The 15,736-nt window shown below is 41.4% G+C and overlaps 1 protein-coding gene across 1 annotated transcript in view; it reads right to left on the minus strand.

The window, feature by feature from the left end:
- NRDE2 (NRDE-2, necessary for RNA interference, domain containing) overlaps nucleotides 1–15,736 on the minus strand; it is a 40,876-nt gene that overhangs the window by 23,446 nt on the left and 1,694 nt on the right. Inside the window, exons 2-4 of the mRNA XM_019552403.1 lie at nucleotides 7,722–7,830; nucleotides 4,130–4,360; nucleotides 2,357–2,509 (exon numbers count right to left, since the gene is read on the minus strand). Of these exons, the coding sequence (XP_019407948.1) occupies nucleotides 2,357–2,509; nucleotides 4,130–4,360; nucleotides 7,722–7,830 (493 nt within the window). The remainder of the gene's footprint in view (nucleotides 1–2,356; nucleotides 2,510–4,129; nucleotides 4,361–7,721; nucleotides 7,831–15,736) is intronic.

Below are 15,736 nucleotides of genomic sequence, written 5' to 3' on the forward strand. Positions count from 1 at the left end.
ACTGAAAAGCAAGTTCACTAGACAAGACCATATATATTAGATACACAGGAAAGCATACCATAAATAACCAGGGCGGAAAAAAAAACAATATAGGTATGTAATATGGAGGGAAAGTGTTAGATGAACTGGCAATATTTTTTGCAGCAGAACAGTACAGCAGAAATTATACATGCATTACCCAGCTCTGTATGCAAAGCATCACAGATACATTTCAAAGAACAAAAAGGCAATGTTTCTAAGGTATTAAATAACATTGGTTCTAGGAGTCAGGCATTGCATTCTATTTCAGCATCTGCCCAGAATTTGTTCTGTGACCTTTTCCTGTGCCTACAAAAATACTTCCCTTAAAAGCTGGTTTCTTCTCTAGTTAAATTATTTTAAATGAAATGAAAATGGGAAGGGCTTAAAATTCTCATTGTGTTTACCTGAAACTCAAGTTCAGCAGACTGAGCAACAGAAAAGCATTCCAGGGATTCTCAAATTAAAACATTATCTCAGATTGCAACACCCCAACCCATTCTATAACCCACAATTTGCAACACAAGATGGAGTCAAAGACCTAGAATTATAGATGATATAGGATTCTAACATCCTGAGTTGGCAAAAAGCTGGCAAAGGATTGTCATCTGGCCTCTTGATTTAAAAAGACCTGTGGTGCTACCGCAAATCCCATCAGAAAAAAAACCAAATCCAGCATGGGAAATGAATTATTCTGCCCAAGAACATCAGGAACCAAAGGGAGTACAAACAGTACATAGGCTCAATGTGGACTCTACATTAGAGTATTTCACCTTCTGGAAATGGTTTTCCCTCAGATACAGTCCTGATGTCCCAGCAAGGATCAAGAAAGCTAGATACGGAATTTAACTTTGTTTGGTATAAATATGGAAACTTATACGAGTAAGACTGTATATGCTAGTTATTAGTCCATCACAGGTACAGTCTCTCCTTGTTAATTTGCATTTTTCTAATATCTCTCATTCAAGGATGTCAAAGCACTTTACCAGCAGCGTTAGAACAGTGAGGCAGTGGAACAGACTTTCTAAGGAAGTTATGGACTCTCCACCATTGGAAGTATTCAAGAAGAGGTTGGACAGGCATCGGTCAGGGATGTGATCTAGGGGGAGCAATGCCTATATTCTGCTATGGGTATTTCCCATGCTTATGGGCTGTACTAGTTGCCACATGGTGATTGGAGGGAATTTTTTTCCCCTCCTGCTGCTACATTTCAGGAGTTTCTTTTTAGTTTTTAAAGCCTTCCTCAGGATCACTGGGTGTTGGCTGCAGCCAAGACTAGGAATTTTGATTGGAGTGGGGGAGGGCTCCCGCTAGAGTTTCCCAGCTAGTGGGCCTTGCCCTTCTGCTCGGGGTCAGACAACACTATATTTTGGGTCCTGAAGGGATTTTACCTCGTGGTCAGATTGATATGGGCTGTGGGGGATTTTGCCTTCCTCTGTAGTGGGGGGCATGGCCATTCTTAATTAGATGTCCCAAGCAACAGGATGCTGGCTGCTATAGTCCCCCAGAAGATTAGGGTATTAATCTCAGTTGTGTCAGGGTGGACTCTGTAATTTTGCTAATAGTTTAGACAATGGATTTGTATAGGATGGTTTAGATAAGGACAACTGCCTCAGGCAGGGGGTTGAACTAGAACAGGGGTTCCCAACCTTTTTGTGCTGAGGACTGGCAAGCTGTGGACCGGAAGCGACCAGCAGACAGATAGCCAACCCTTTTTATACTCAGTATAAAAAAGGGTTGGTTGCCAGTCCACAGTATGCCAGTCACTTCCAGTCCAGTTTATTAGTTCGCAGTCACTTCCAGCCCTCTTGCAAACTGGCAGCCAACTCTTCACGGCCCAGCACCAGGTCGCAGCCTGGGAGTTGGGAACTCCTCAACTAGAGGACCTCTGGAGGTCCCTTCCAGCCCAACTTCTCTATGATTAAATCAAATCTCAAATCATCCATATGGTATAAGAATGATCCCCACTTTAAAGATGGAGAAGCAGACAGCAGTTAAAGACCCAAAAAATGACAACAGATCTTGCCTCCTGTGTACACATCTACACTGCACTGCTACCCTTAAATATCATTTCTCCAAGTGTGGCAAATAGGGACCATGCACAAAACATCATGATATGGCCTTATCCTGATTATTCCAGGCACTGTTTATCTTACAAGGCATTTCAAAGTGACACACGAGTTTAACGTGCAAGATTGTGAGTAGGATCACAAAAGTCTGAACAGAATGATTTCACATTTGAGGAATAAAAACATTATTGTTAAGCTTTTAATAACCTCAACATTCATGTGTTGAGACATACTGTGAGCATTAATAAAAAATGGCATATTGTATGTACCTGGCTATGTCCCCTCGATATAGTGACTTGTATTCCCAATTTGCAGGATCTTGTTTCTTGTCTATTCTGAAGGTTTCTGTTGTCAATGCCTGGATATCATCCAGCCAAATGAAGTGGCTGTTTTGAAAATTTGATAACGCTGTGCCTTCTAGACTGAAGAAGAGAAGATGCATTTTTTTAAAATATTTGTGTTACACATTTAGAATTTACAAAAGCTGGAAATGTAGTACTTCTACATCCCATAATAAATTACACACACTCAAGGCTAGGGTACATGCATTATAGTAACAGGTCATGTGTGTGTGGAAGAGCATGCAAAAACGCTACAGGAAATATACTACTGAAGCTATTAAAACAGGGAACTTTAAAGAGAAAAATAATTTCCTACGTTTCCAGAAAGAACTTTCTGGATCACGGAAGGTGTTCAACAGGACTTAATACATTGAAAAATCTACAGAAGAAAAATTGTTTCAGCTTTTTTCCAATTTAGGAAGTTTCAGATCATTTACAGAGGAAAATGTGTTGGTGGATTGTGCTGTTTTATTACAACAGTAGCAGTGCACTTTACATTTTATTAAAGTGTACTGCAGAACGTTATGGATTAGTCATGTAAGCTACTTTAAGAGATAGCTAGTCATTTCTCAGAGCTGTGGAATGTGGTGAATTCTAATTTATAGTACCATTATGAATCTCAAAAAAGGAGTTTCAGAGCTCTTAAAAGTTCTCAAACATATATACCTGTGTATAGCATACTCAAGAAATCTCATGGGCTGTATTTCAGATGGAAATGCTGAAGGGGAATAATTTTGCACAAAGGTCTCAACTTACAAAAGGGAACCTTACAAAGACACTTTAAGATATACTTTGTAAGTATCTGCCTGAGAATTCAATCATGCTTAAATACAAACAACCTGTGAGGACAAGAAGGGGAACACAAATACCCTATAAAAAGCTACAATCATTTTATCTGGACACCTGAAATAGATCCAAGGGCAATGCCTATGTGAAATAAAGGGCAAAGTTCTAAAGCTAGAATATCTAAAATGCTAATACAAATTATTTTTCTTATCTGTTCACCACAATGATTATTTGAAATCACAGTCAAACTTCTTGCTGCATACACAGTGATTCCTGTATCCATTTCTGGGTATTTTGGAGCCACTGCCTGTGGCAAACAAGATTATATAACAAAACCATTCAAAATCTCAGTTCAGTTATACAAAAAAAAAAAAAAGGTGTATAAAACATTTTGTATTACTAATAGATGGACACTGGGTCTAAAATTAAAAATGTTAATACAAATATCAGTATGCCTCAAAATGAATGCTGATTTCTGAAGGGGAAAAACAACAACAGACAATATAGTAGAGCATTTACCTAAGGAAAAACTTGTTTTGCTGGATTATTCAATATCCAGAATTTTTTGCAGTGTATAGGAACAACATTTAATACACAACAGATTATTCAAGGATTTACAAAAGAAAAGATTTGTAATATTTCTAAGTAAGCATAAAAGGATTTTTTAAAGGCCAAATTTACTTTGCTCTGGTATTTTGTTCAGCTCTGAAAAAGATGTCATAAAATAGCCCTGGGCGTTTTTTTCAAAAGTGACAAACTGAAAAAGCATGAGCAGATCAGTAAAGATGAAAAGTTAACCTTAACAAGAGTTAGGGGGGAAAAAAGAGAGACCCACAGGTAGCAGTCCAACAAGTGTAAGTAACAGCTACATGAACACAACTAATTTGCATCTATTGTTAAATAAAATGTATGTACTTCAATGATGATGCTCCTCTTTCACAGTTTCTTTCACCTCCTACAGGTCTGTCTTTCCCATATTCAGCATCTGAGTCAGACTCACTGAAACTTGAGTCCTCTCTGGTCTTCTTTTTTACTTTCTTGCGATGATGATGATGCTTTTTCTTTTTCTCTTTTTTCTTCCTAGTAGTTTTTTTTAGACCTTCATTTATATCACTTCCTCCTGACAGCTCTGATCTTGAAACACTTCTGCTTGGAAACAAATAAATATTTAGGCAATAGAAATCTAACAGTGTCTCACAAGCGAGAAATTTCATAATGAGCTTTCCACCTCCTCATCATTAGAGTATAAATGGGGGACAAGCAAATGGTAGAAAGGTGTGCAACAAAAATGAAATAAATTTGAGTAAGAATAACAATCTTTAATTTTCAGCTTCTTCTATTTCTTGAAACCTATCAAAGTTCTACTTCCTCACAGCAACCTGTATTTTTCTTGCCTATCAGAGTGATACAGTTCTTTCCATTATTATCACTGAAGTAAAAGAAGCTACATTGATTTTTCTATTTTTTTAAAAATAATCTGCTCTTTCAGATTAGAAATTCCTTAACTGCTCACCCCATAATACTGTATTTTCTCACATACTACCTGCTCCCAAATATGACACGCACCTCCTTTTTTGGAAAGAAAAATGTATAAAAACAAGTTTTAAAGAATCATGGCTGACTGTGTGACAGAGTACATATCCCTGGGAACAAAGAGTGTCTAGGAAGACAGTACGAGTGAGGTAGCAGGAACTCCTGATGTGGCAGGACATCAACAAGGCTAGGCCCCAGGCCCTTGCAAGTACAGCAGCAAGACTGTTAGTTCCCTACTGTAAATAGTTCTTTATACAAGTTCCAGTAAATAATAAAGTATTGCTTCTACAAGCCTCATCCAGATACTATAGACTGCATGCAAGCTCAGGCGCTCTTCAGCCAAAACCTACTGCCTCATGAAAGGGTTAACACCGGACTCTGCTGCTGCTTGCTACCCCAAGGAGAAATGGCAGTCATGTTACCAGTGTCTGCTTGCTTCTTTTCGTATCTCCTCACTTAAGCCACGCACCCCAATTTTTGGGGGGATGCTGCATGTGGTATACAAGTAAAGACAGTAATATATGGTGTCTAGAGAACTAAAGTATGGTAGTACAAACAACTGAAACCAAGCAAATACAAAGTTAAGGAAGTTAGTTACTGATGACAAAAAGGTCTATAATTAGAGAGGCACCAGTCTAATACTTCAGTCTGATAGCAGATCGCCACTGATATAAAGAAAAATTTCTGCATCGGAAATCAACCCGATGCAGCTGATAATTTGTCCAGTAAGTGCCCATACATGCTTGCAGCTGCAGCGCAGCACACAGGCAGTGAGGAGCACAGCCTGGCAGCACGGAGTGCCGTGTGAAGCTGGAAAGTCTGGGGTGGTGGAAGAGGAAAGGAAGGCAGGGCAGATCAACACTCCCTGTGGTGAAAGAAGGGGTGGAGATCGGGCTTGGACAAGGGCTGCCCAGCCAGAGTGAGCACGGGACTGAGGCATGGCTTGTCGGGGGGGGGGGCTTCCGCCACTGCACGCAGCTCATCCAGTGCTCATCTGGCGGCTCCCGTTACTGCTCCGGGAGGGCACAGGGGGAGGGGAAACATGCGAGGTGCGGCAGGGCAGGGCTGTTTCCGGCTGGGCAGATCTGGGGGCACAAGCCCCCCGCACATGCCCTCCCAGATGAGCAGCGGGAACCACCAAATGATCACTGGACAAGCCGCGCGCAGTGGTGAGAGACCGCCTCTCACTTCCTTGCCCCCGCCCCCTGAAGAGCCACGCCTCTGTCCCATACCTGCCCTGACCCCAGCCAGCAGCTGCAGACCACCCTGAGCTATACAGATCCAGGGGGCCTATACTGCCCTTTCCCCCAACGAGTCACTTGTGGCTGTCCCGCGCCCCTCCCTGCTCCAGCTGGTCACTGCCTGCCCCTGCCCCAGCCCCATTCCCTCACTCACTGCAGGGTCCTTGATTTGCACCCCCCCCCACTTCCATCATACCAGGAGCTGTATGCAGCTCTTCAAGCTGAAGAGCTGCATATTAGAAATCAGATCCATATTGGCCAATATGCCTCCTTAAAAACTGACTATTGGTATCGGCCCCAAAAAACTCTATCAATGCACCCCTATCTATAATTGTTCTTAACACTTCACTCTAAAGCCTACCAAACAACTGGAAAACTGAATACCTGTATCAAAAATGCACCATCCTCCCCTTCTCGTTGATAATAATTCTGAGATTTCCAAGAAATCTTTCAGCAAACACATGAAGTATCATAGTTGGTATTTTTTCATATTTCCAAGATAAAGTAACTAAATAAAAGTAATGCTACTGCAGCAAAATAGTACTGAACCTACTTCACCCGTTATTACAAGGGTGCCAAAAATAAATACATGGCAAAAACAAAGCAATCTTTAAAATGTATTTACAGACTACCATTTAGGGAGGGAAAAAAGAGCAGAGGTTAAAAATAAATCCACAACTGTAAACTGGGAAAATACCCTACTAATGAACCAGAAGATAATAAATTCCTTGTTGTGCTTTCACCTTAGCAGTTTAATATAAAATATAAAATAACATATTTTAAATAAAACTATATCATAGGCAAAAAGAATTTTAGAATTCCTTTGCTTTATCAAATGATAAATCTATAAGGAACTGAAAAGGATAATATACATATAAAATGTCACAGCAATTTTTAAAGTCATATGTATAATGATGATACATATCATTTTTTGCTGCACAGGTTGCATACTGCAAATAACTTGGCAAATAAAGAGGTGTCTTCAACTGAATTAAGGAACACATGTTCTGTTACTACCGTAAGTAATCAAACATATGACCCTTGTCCCCACATTGGACATGAAACTCTGCAGCTCCAACTGGACTCCATTTTTATTGGGGGCTACAGTATAGCTGAGATTTAAATAAATATGTTCAGCATTGCATCACTCAGGTAGTAAGATTAAAAATCAACAAAACCAATTTTATGAACTTCATTTTAATAAAATAATGTAATCAACCATTAAAAGATCTATAGCAATGCACTGCAGATGCACAACTTCACAGAGGCAATCAATCATTCATTAATTCACATCTCCACACATTTTGTCATTTTTATCCTTTTCTATATTTTACTGTAACAGGGGAAGTAGCTATTTGAAAAACTGGCTCTTTAAAAAAAGGGGGGAAAAAAAATCACAAAGATTTGAGACGTAACATTCTTTCAAGCATTGCACGAGACCATCCAAAGTTAATGAAGAATCAAAGATCACTAAGTTCCCTTCCCCTGCCCAAAGCAGGAGTGATTAAAATGAAGCAGTGGAGAAAAAAAATAAGGGAAAGTTACAAAAGAATGATTTTAAATGATAATAAATTATCAAATATTATAAGCAACTCTGCTCGGGCCCTCTATAAATTGAAAAGCGTGAAGTGAAAAGTGACACCGAACCTGCCTGGTTTCGGCCACACTTGTAGCAAAAGATAAGCAGAACTTAAGAAAGACACTACTCAGAAAATGGCTAAGGAACATGTTACCTTATGAGTGGTGATCTCTCTGGGGTTAAATTTGTATCCTCTATGGAGCGCTGATGCAGTTTAAGCGCCTCTTCGGTAGAGAAGCTTGGATTACTAAGCCAGTTCAATTCTGCACGTAAAGAAAAATGTGATAAATAAAAATTAGCTCGCTGGGTTTTTTCAAACCAGGGATTCATGTAGTCATCAGACAGCCCAGTTCACAGAAAATGTCACTAAGTTACTTATAATAGTGAAGCAAACTGAAAAGTAGTCAATGAAATTTTCATTTAGCAAAGCACTACATTTTAGCACATTGTAAAATATTTAGGAGCTAGAATTCTCCCATGACATCTATGTAGGAGTTAAGTAAAATACTATAAAATAGTATTAAAAAGTATAAACTGAAAAATACAAACTTTCGTATACAGTAGTAGTGCTTCAGAGACTGAATGTCAGAGCTACCGGATTTTAGGATTTAATGACCCAAACTATTTATACAGGTTTCTTCACATTAGATACGTTTGGCCACTTCTATATGCGACGGGGGTTTACTCCCCTAAATTAAAAAGGTGGGTTTTTAATTGCGATGATTAAAAACCCATTGTTTCAATTTAGAGGCTTCCATCACTGTTACGGTGAGGGGCCTAATCCTTTTTCTTTCTCCCTATGAAGCCTACTCGCTTCTCCCTCAGCCGGCAGGCGAGCTGCTGGTGGGCCAAGTGGCCCCTGAGCCACAGGGGGCCCCGGTCCTTGCCTCCACGGTGGCAGCACCCCCTGGGGCCACCCTGGCATGGTGCTAGCTGCACAGGTGCTCCCCCAACTTGTAGGCAGCACCCACTGGATCCAACTCTTCCCTGAGCCCACATGCCACAAGCCCGCTGGGCTCTGCTGCCCCCACAGGCTCAGGAAAGAGTTGAATCTGGCAGGTGCTGCCTGCCAACTGGGCAGCCGCAGGGGAGCGCTGCTGCAGAGGGAAGGACCAGGACTTCCTGCAGCTCAGGGGCTGTGCAGCCCAGTGGCAGCTCACGCAGGCAGGCTCTGCTGGGAGGGTGGGAGGGGGGCCTGATCTTTTTCCTCCCTGTCGGAGCCTGACCACCTCTCCCGCAACCAGAGGGCTAGCTGCTGGCGGGGGCCCCAGACCTTCCCTCCATGGCAGTGATGCCCCCAGGGGCCACCCAGGCAGATGGCTAGCAGGCAGGTGTTGCCCTAGCTTGCAGGCAGCACCCAAACAATCCAACTGCTCCCTGAGCCCAAGCTGGGGCAGCACTCGCCTGCTAGCAGCCCATCCAGGTGGCCCCAAGAAGCACCGTCACCATGGAAGGAAGGACTGGGGCCCTCAGCAGCTCAAGGGGTGCTCAGGTCACCAGCAGCTCGCCTCCTGGCCATGAGAAATACAGGCAGGCTCCATAAATAAAAAAAGGAAATCGGGCCCCTCACCACTTCTGCCTTCAGCCTGCCTCTCCCGTGGCAGGGGGGCAAGCTGTCAAATGCTGCAATGTTATAAATAGCTACGTTGCAAACTACACTACATGCAGATGTTGTTTAGTTTGCAACATAGCAAAGTCATTTAAATCGTAAAAAACTCCCACGCATGTACAGAGTGATGCAACTAAATTGTAAAACCAGATAATTTTCATCATGTGAACAAGCACCCTATGTTACCATAGATAAATGCTAGTACTACAAAACAGAGCATGCCCTAGGCAATATTTCAATACAAGACAGTCTTAGTATAATTCCCACAGAGAAATTATTTTATTATTGATAAAATTCTGAGTCATACTGTCAATCACTAAATAAATGAAGGTCTGTATTTATTCCAATTTAAAGACCTCTAAACACCTCAAACCCATTAACTTACTACATCTTACAACACTGCTAGTAACAAAGGTGTTTTCAAACTCATTTTACAGACAAGGACAGTCAGAAAGTTTAAGCAACTTATAAGGCCACAGACCACAACCAGGTTTTGAAGCCCAAAGCCTATACTTCCAGTCTTCTGGCAACTACGAATACCACTATTCCTGTATAAAATGAAAGCAAGGTCACCTGCAGTTAATCCTGATACACTGAGACATACATAATGTTTTACATTTTCTAGATAAATACAACTTCTGTCTGAAGTCCCATTTTCTGGCTGGTTATAGGCTGTGAAAATAAGGGGATCTCATCCTATGTACTTCATTTCTGGAGATCTCTCTATGAACACAAATTCTTTGTTTTAAAAAAATATTACACTAAATCTCATTTGTAATCTTGGTCTGTACCCTTATAGAAAGGATTTTTGTCCTTTTATTTTCCAAACCATTCAGGAACAAAACTCCTATTTGGTCAGATACGATGGTCCTTTGTGGTCCCTTCTGACTTTACAATCTATGAATTTTTCATAAACATTCACAACAAATAAAATGGAGAAAAGCACTATAGAAAGTATCTGAACTGCTTTCACAATCACCAGGAAAATAGTTAATAGAGTCACAAAAATTTATCCCAGACTCATTGTGCTGAATATAAAAACAAGAGCAAAATAATAAAATCCTTCTAATGAACCAAAATACCAGTACAAAGAATCAAATTAATTAAAAAATCCTGTTTCCTTCCTTACAAATGTAGTTTTCTTGCTCCTCATCCTCTTTTTAATCCTCTTCACCTTGCTGTTCTTTTTGTCATTGTTATCCTGACCCTTTAAGATTTAGTGATCTTTAAATAGCCTCATACTCAATGTGCTGAGCCACATCACTCTACTTCAAAATACACTTTTCTTTCTTACCTCTCCTCTCCCTCACTTCCCTAAAGCCCAATCTCCCACTTCCTAGAAAGTGCTCTAAGCATTAAGATATGCAGAAAATGACCACAGGGATGCCATGACAGTGACTGTCTTCAAGAAAGGTGGCAGGTCCAACTGTGGAAATTACAGAGGGATTGCCTTTCTGTCCACCACAGGAAAGATCACTGAGAGAGCCCTCTTGAATTGCGTCCTTCCATTCCTCCCAGAGTCTCAGTGTGGGTTTGAGGCATCAAGAGGCACAACTGATATGATCTTCATAGCTCATCAGCTGCAGGAAAAATCCCAGGAACACCAAAGATGGCCACGCAGAGAGGTTTGTGACCGCACAAAAACCTTTGGCTCGGTCAACTGAAAAGCACTGTGGAAGATCCTTCTAAAGTATGGATGCCCACCAAAATTCATTGCCATTCTTTGCCTGCTCCATGATATGCAAGTGGTGGCTCTTAATAACAGATCTATCACAGATCTTTTAAGGTTAAGACGGGAGATAAGCAAGGCTGTGTCATCAGTCCAACACTCTTCTCAATATTCCTTACAATGATGCTACGTCTGACCAACAACAATCTTCCATTTGGAGAAGAGCTAAACTACAGAATGGATGGTAAATTGTTTAATGTCAGTCAACACCAAGCCAAAACCAAGACCACCCAACCTCAATCATCAAGCTCCAACATAATACTGATAATGCTGCAGTCTGTGCCCAATTGGAAGAAGACCTTCAACAATCATCAACATCTTTACTGAGGCATACAAGATAATGGGACTGGCATTTAACATTCAGAAGACTAAGGATCTCTATCAACAAATTCTTAATAAGCAGTTCCCAGCTCCAGTAATTCAGATTCACAGTGAGACTCTGGAGAAGGCCAAGTAGTTCTTGTACCTTGTTAGCCTTCCACAAGAGATGGCTTCCAACATCACCTCAAATGTGCAAGTGCAGCCTTCGGACACCTGAGGAAATGGGTGTTTGAAGATTGTGAATCAGAACTGAAATCAAGCTCATGGTTTATCAAGCAATTGTGACCTCCACCACCTTGCTGTTCGGAGCTAAGATGTGAACAATGTACAGGGAATGCTTTGAGTTGTTGGAAAAGTACCATCAATGCTGCCTGCAGAAGAGCCTTCAAATCCAGTGGGAAGACAAATGCATCGGCATCCTCTAGCAAGCAAACACCATGAGCATCGAGGTGATGATTATCTGACATCAAGTTAGCTGGGCCGGCCACATCATCCAGGTGCCCGATTCCGGATGCCTAAAGCAAGTTTTATTCTCCCAGCTCAGTCAAGGCATATATGCTCAAGAGGAGGGCAGAGAAAGTACCTTAAGGCCAACTTGAAAAAAATGCAGCATTGACATCATCTTGTGGGAAACTATCGCCCAGGACTGCCCCAATAATCTCAGTACTTTGAAACCATCCTCTCTGGAACCACCTGTCAGGTAGTTAAAGGCTGCTATTAAATCCCTTCTGTTTTCTCTTCTACAGACTAAATAAGACCAGTTCCCTCAGCCTCTCCTCATAAGTCACATGCCCCAGCCCCCTCACCATTTTTGTTGTCCTCTGCTGGACTCTCTCTAATTTCTCCACATCCTTTCTATAGTGAGGGCCCAAAACTGGACACAGTACTCCAGATGTGGCCTCACCAGTGCAGAATAGAAGGGAATAATTACTTCCCTCAATCTGCTGGCAACACTCCTACTAAGGCAGCCTGGTATGCCATTAGCCTTCTTGGCAACAAAGGCACACTGCTGGCTCATATCTAGTTTATTGTTCACTGTAACCCCCAGGTCCTTTTCTGCAGAGCTACTGCTTAGCCAGTTGGTCCCAAGACTGCTTAATTCAATTGGTCCCAAGTGCATGGGATTGTTCCATCCCAACTGAAGGATGTGAGGCTGGCCAGTCTGTAGTTCTCTGGATCCTCCTCCTTCCCTTTCTTAAAGATGGGCACTATATTTTGCCTTCTTCCAATCGCCCAGGACCCTCCACAATCACCATGAGTTTTCAAAGATGATGGCCAGCAGCTCTGCAATCACATCAGCCAACTCCCTCAGCTGCATCACACCTGCCCCCATGGACTTGTCCAGCTTTTCTAAATAGTCCCTAACCTGTTCTTTCACCACTGAGGGCTGCTCAACTTCTCCCAAAACTATGCTGCCCAGTGCAGTAGTCTGGGAGCTGATCTTGCCTGTGAAAACTGAGGTAAAAAAGGCACTGACTAGTTTAGCCTCTCCATCATCTATCACTAGGTTGCCTCCCCCATTCAGTAAGCGACCCACACTTTCCCTGACCTTCCTCTTGTTGTCAACGTACTTGTAGAAACCCCTCTTGTTACCCTTCATGTCCCTTGGTAGCTGCAACTCCAGTTGTGCTTTGACCTTCCTGATTTCATCCCTACATGCCTGAGCAATATTCTTCTACTCCTCCCTAATTGTGTGTCCAAGCTTCCACTTCTTGTCAGCTCCATTTTTGTGTTTAAGCTAACCAAAGAGTTCTCTGCTAAGCCAAGCCGGTTGCCTGTCATATTTGCTATTCTTGCTGCACAATGGGATGGTTTCTTTCTGGACATTCAGCAAGATTTCTTTACAATATAAATGAATTACCACAATCTAAAATCAGTGAAATGCCACATACATTATTGGAGAAAGTTAAGCTTACTTTTTAATTTTTTTCATTGAAGTGCATATTATTAAGAGTATTCATATCTAATAGCTATTCTTTATCAAATTCTGCCATACATGAATGTTCGTTATAGTTTACCATGGGGGAGGAGGAAGTGAGGAATATCCAAAAATCTGATTCCTTGGTCATATCTGGATCTCATTTACACTTACGTAAATTTGGAATAATTACGTGGGCTTCAATTACCCTGGAGTTTTAGAAATATAATGGGGGCAGCATTTGTTCATATGGTCTTCATTATTTATTTGTTTGCACAGACATATAAGGGAATTTTAACTGCCTGAGAAAAACTCACTCTTTATTTTGGATGGTGTAATATTACCCAGATGGATGTAATGGGAAAAAAGTGACTACCTGGCGAAGATTCTAATTGTGACAGTATGTCATATAACAGGACAAGACTGGAATTTGTGATTCAGTTAGCTATCCTTAAAATATTTACACCTGTCCCACGAATATATTAAACACATTTAATATGCCCTTGGCCATATGCCTAAGAACGTACATAAAACATGCAAGTATTCTTTGTAGCCACATAACCTCTTTTATTAATTGTATTGCTGCATACTGTTGAGTAACATGCTTATTTTGGCAGAAATACTTGCTCATAAAAGATTATATGAAAAAGACTTACGGAGCAGTAAAATCATATAAATTTCGTGACAAATTTTAACTTTCAGTATGAACAAACAATAATGTTGATGATTACTATAGATTCTAATAAAGTATCGGCTTTGTTTTTCAAATGGATAAATGAAGGCATAGCGATGCGGGCGGCAAAATCCGTAGATGGACATTAAGCTCCTAAATCCAAAATTGCAATCTAAAAAAGTGGCTGTCCAGCAACTGCCTAATCTTGGAGATGTCCAAAACACTAGGTGCCCCTATTTTTGACCTGGAAATCTTGGGGTATGGTCACTGTTCTCAGGGTTGGGGCTATATTTTATCCAATGGCTGTTCAATATAAAATGCATGAGAATCTTGGGAGCAAGCACGTGAATTTTGAACTCCCACTGCTCAACTCTAATCACCAAGTCGCAGACTCATACTCCTCCTGGCTTCAAGTCCCATCAATCTTACATTCTTTGCCCAACAGTAGCACAGATTCAACAGAAGATGTATACAGTGTCTCCACCTTGCCTACATTAGAGTTTGGTGATAAGGGCATTCATCTAGGAGGTGAGAACTAAAAAAACATTCGGTGGGAAGGGACTTCAGGAGGTCATCTAGTCCAGCACCCTGCTCAAGGCAAGATCATCTGTGTCTAAACTATCCTGACCACATGTTTATCTAACCCAAGGGTGCTCAACCATCAGCCCCTAGGGCTATGGCATCTGCCCTGTGATGCTCCTTACAGGTTGGGAAATTTGGGAGGGGGAATCAGCGGCTAATAGTCACTTCTCCTTAACTGCAAAGACTCCTCCCCCTGTGCAGCACAGATTTCCCCCGCAGATCAGATTGCCCCCAACCTCCCTGTGTGTGGCCAGTTCAGACTCTGCTGCACCTGGCCCATAAGTTGGAGGAGGCCCATTCGCCAGATCCAGCACTGCCCATCTGGCCTACAGGGCAAAAAGGTTGGGCACCACTCATCTAACATCTTCTTAAAAACTTTCAAGAATAGAGATACCACAGCCTATCCAAGTAGCCTAAGCATGCTCATAGTTAGGAAGTTCTGCCCAATAACTAACCTAAATCTCCATTCTCTCATTTTAAGACCATTGCTTCTTCTCATCACTGCAACAACAGGGAATAGCCTATTGTCATCCTCTTCATGTATTTGAAGACTATTATCAACTGTCCCCTCAGTCTTCCTTTCTCCACACGAAACACATCCAGTTCTTCCAAACTTCTCAATAGTCATGATTTTTAGACCTCTAATCATTTTTGTTACTCTCCATTGGACTTTTGCTATTCATACACATCTCTAAGTGATCAAACTTGGACACGTGCTCTAGGCAAGGCCTCACAGCTGATGATTTGCATAGGGAAGTTGCTTAACATGACTTGCATGCAACCAGTTATTACATCCCAGTATGCTGCTGGCTCTTCTTGCAACAATAGCACACTGTTAACTCATATTCAACTTGCAGCCCACTATAATCCCTAGGTCTTTTATGAAGTACTACAGTCTAGATAGTTCCCCAATTTGTATGTATACCTTGCCTGTTCTGTCCTTTGCATTCCTCTGTATTTCATTTCATCTGATTAATTTAAGAGCACTTTTCCAATTTACAAAGGTCATTTGAATCCTAATCCTATCTTCCAAAGTGTCTGCTACCCAAGCCAGCTCACTGTCATCTACAAATTTGCTAGGTATACACTGAATTGCATCCTCCAAGTCATTAATGAAGATATTAAACAGTAGTGGACCCAGGCCAAGTCCCTACAGAACACTGCTTGATACCTCTGCTCAATAAGACATCAAACCTTTAAAGACCTTTGCCACTGATCATGAGAAAAATAGGCTTTAACATTCCAGCTAACATTCTAAGGGATAGCCAGCACGGGTTTGTTGTGGGTAGGTCTTGTTTGACCAATCTCATTTCCTTCTATGACCAGGTGACCTATCA

Source organism: Crocodylus porosus, unplaced genomic scaffold, assembly GCF_001723895.1.
Source record: "Crocodylus porosus isolate Cpor-Errol unplaced genomic scaffold, CroPor_comp1, whole genome shotgun sequence".
Lineage (NCBI taxonomy): Eukaryota > Metazoa > Chordata > Crocodylia > Crocodylidae > Crocodylus > Crocodylus porosus.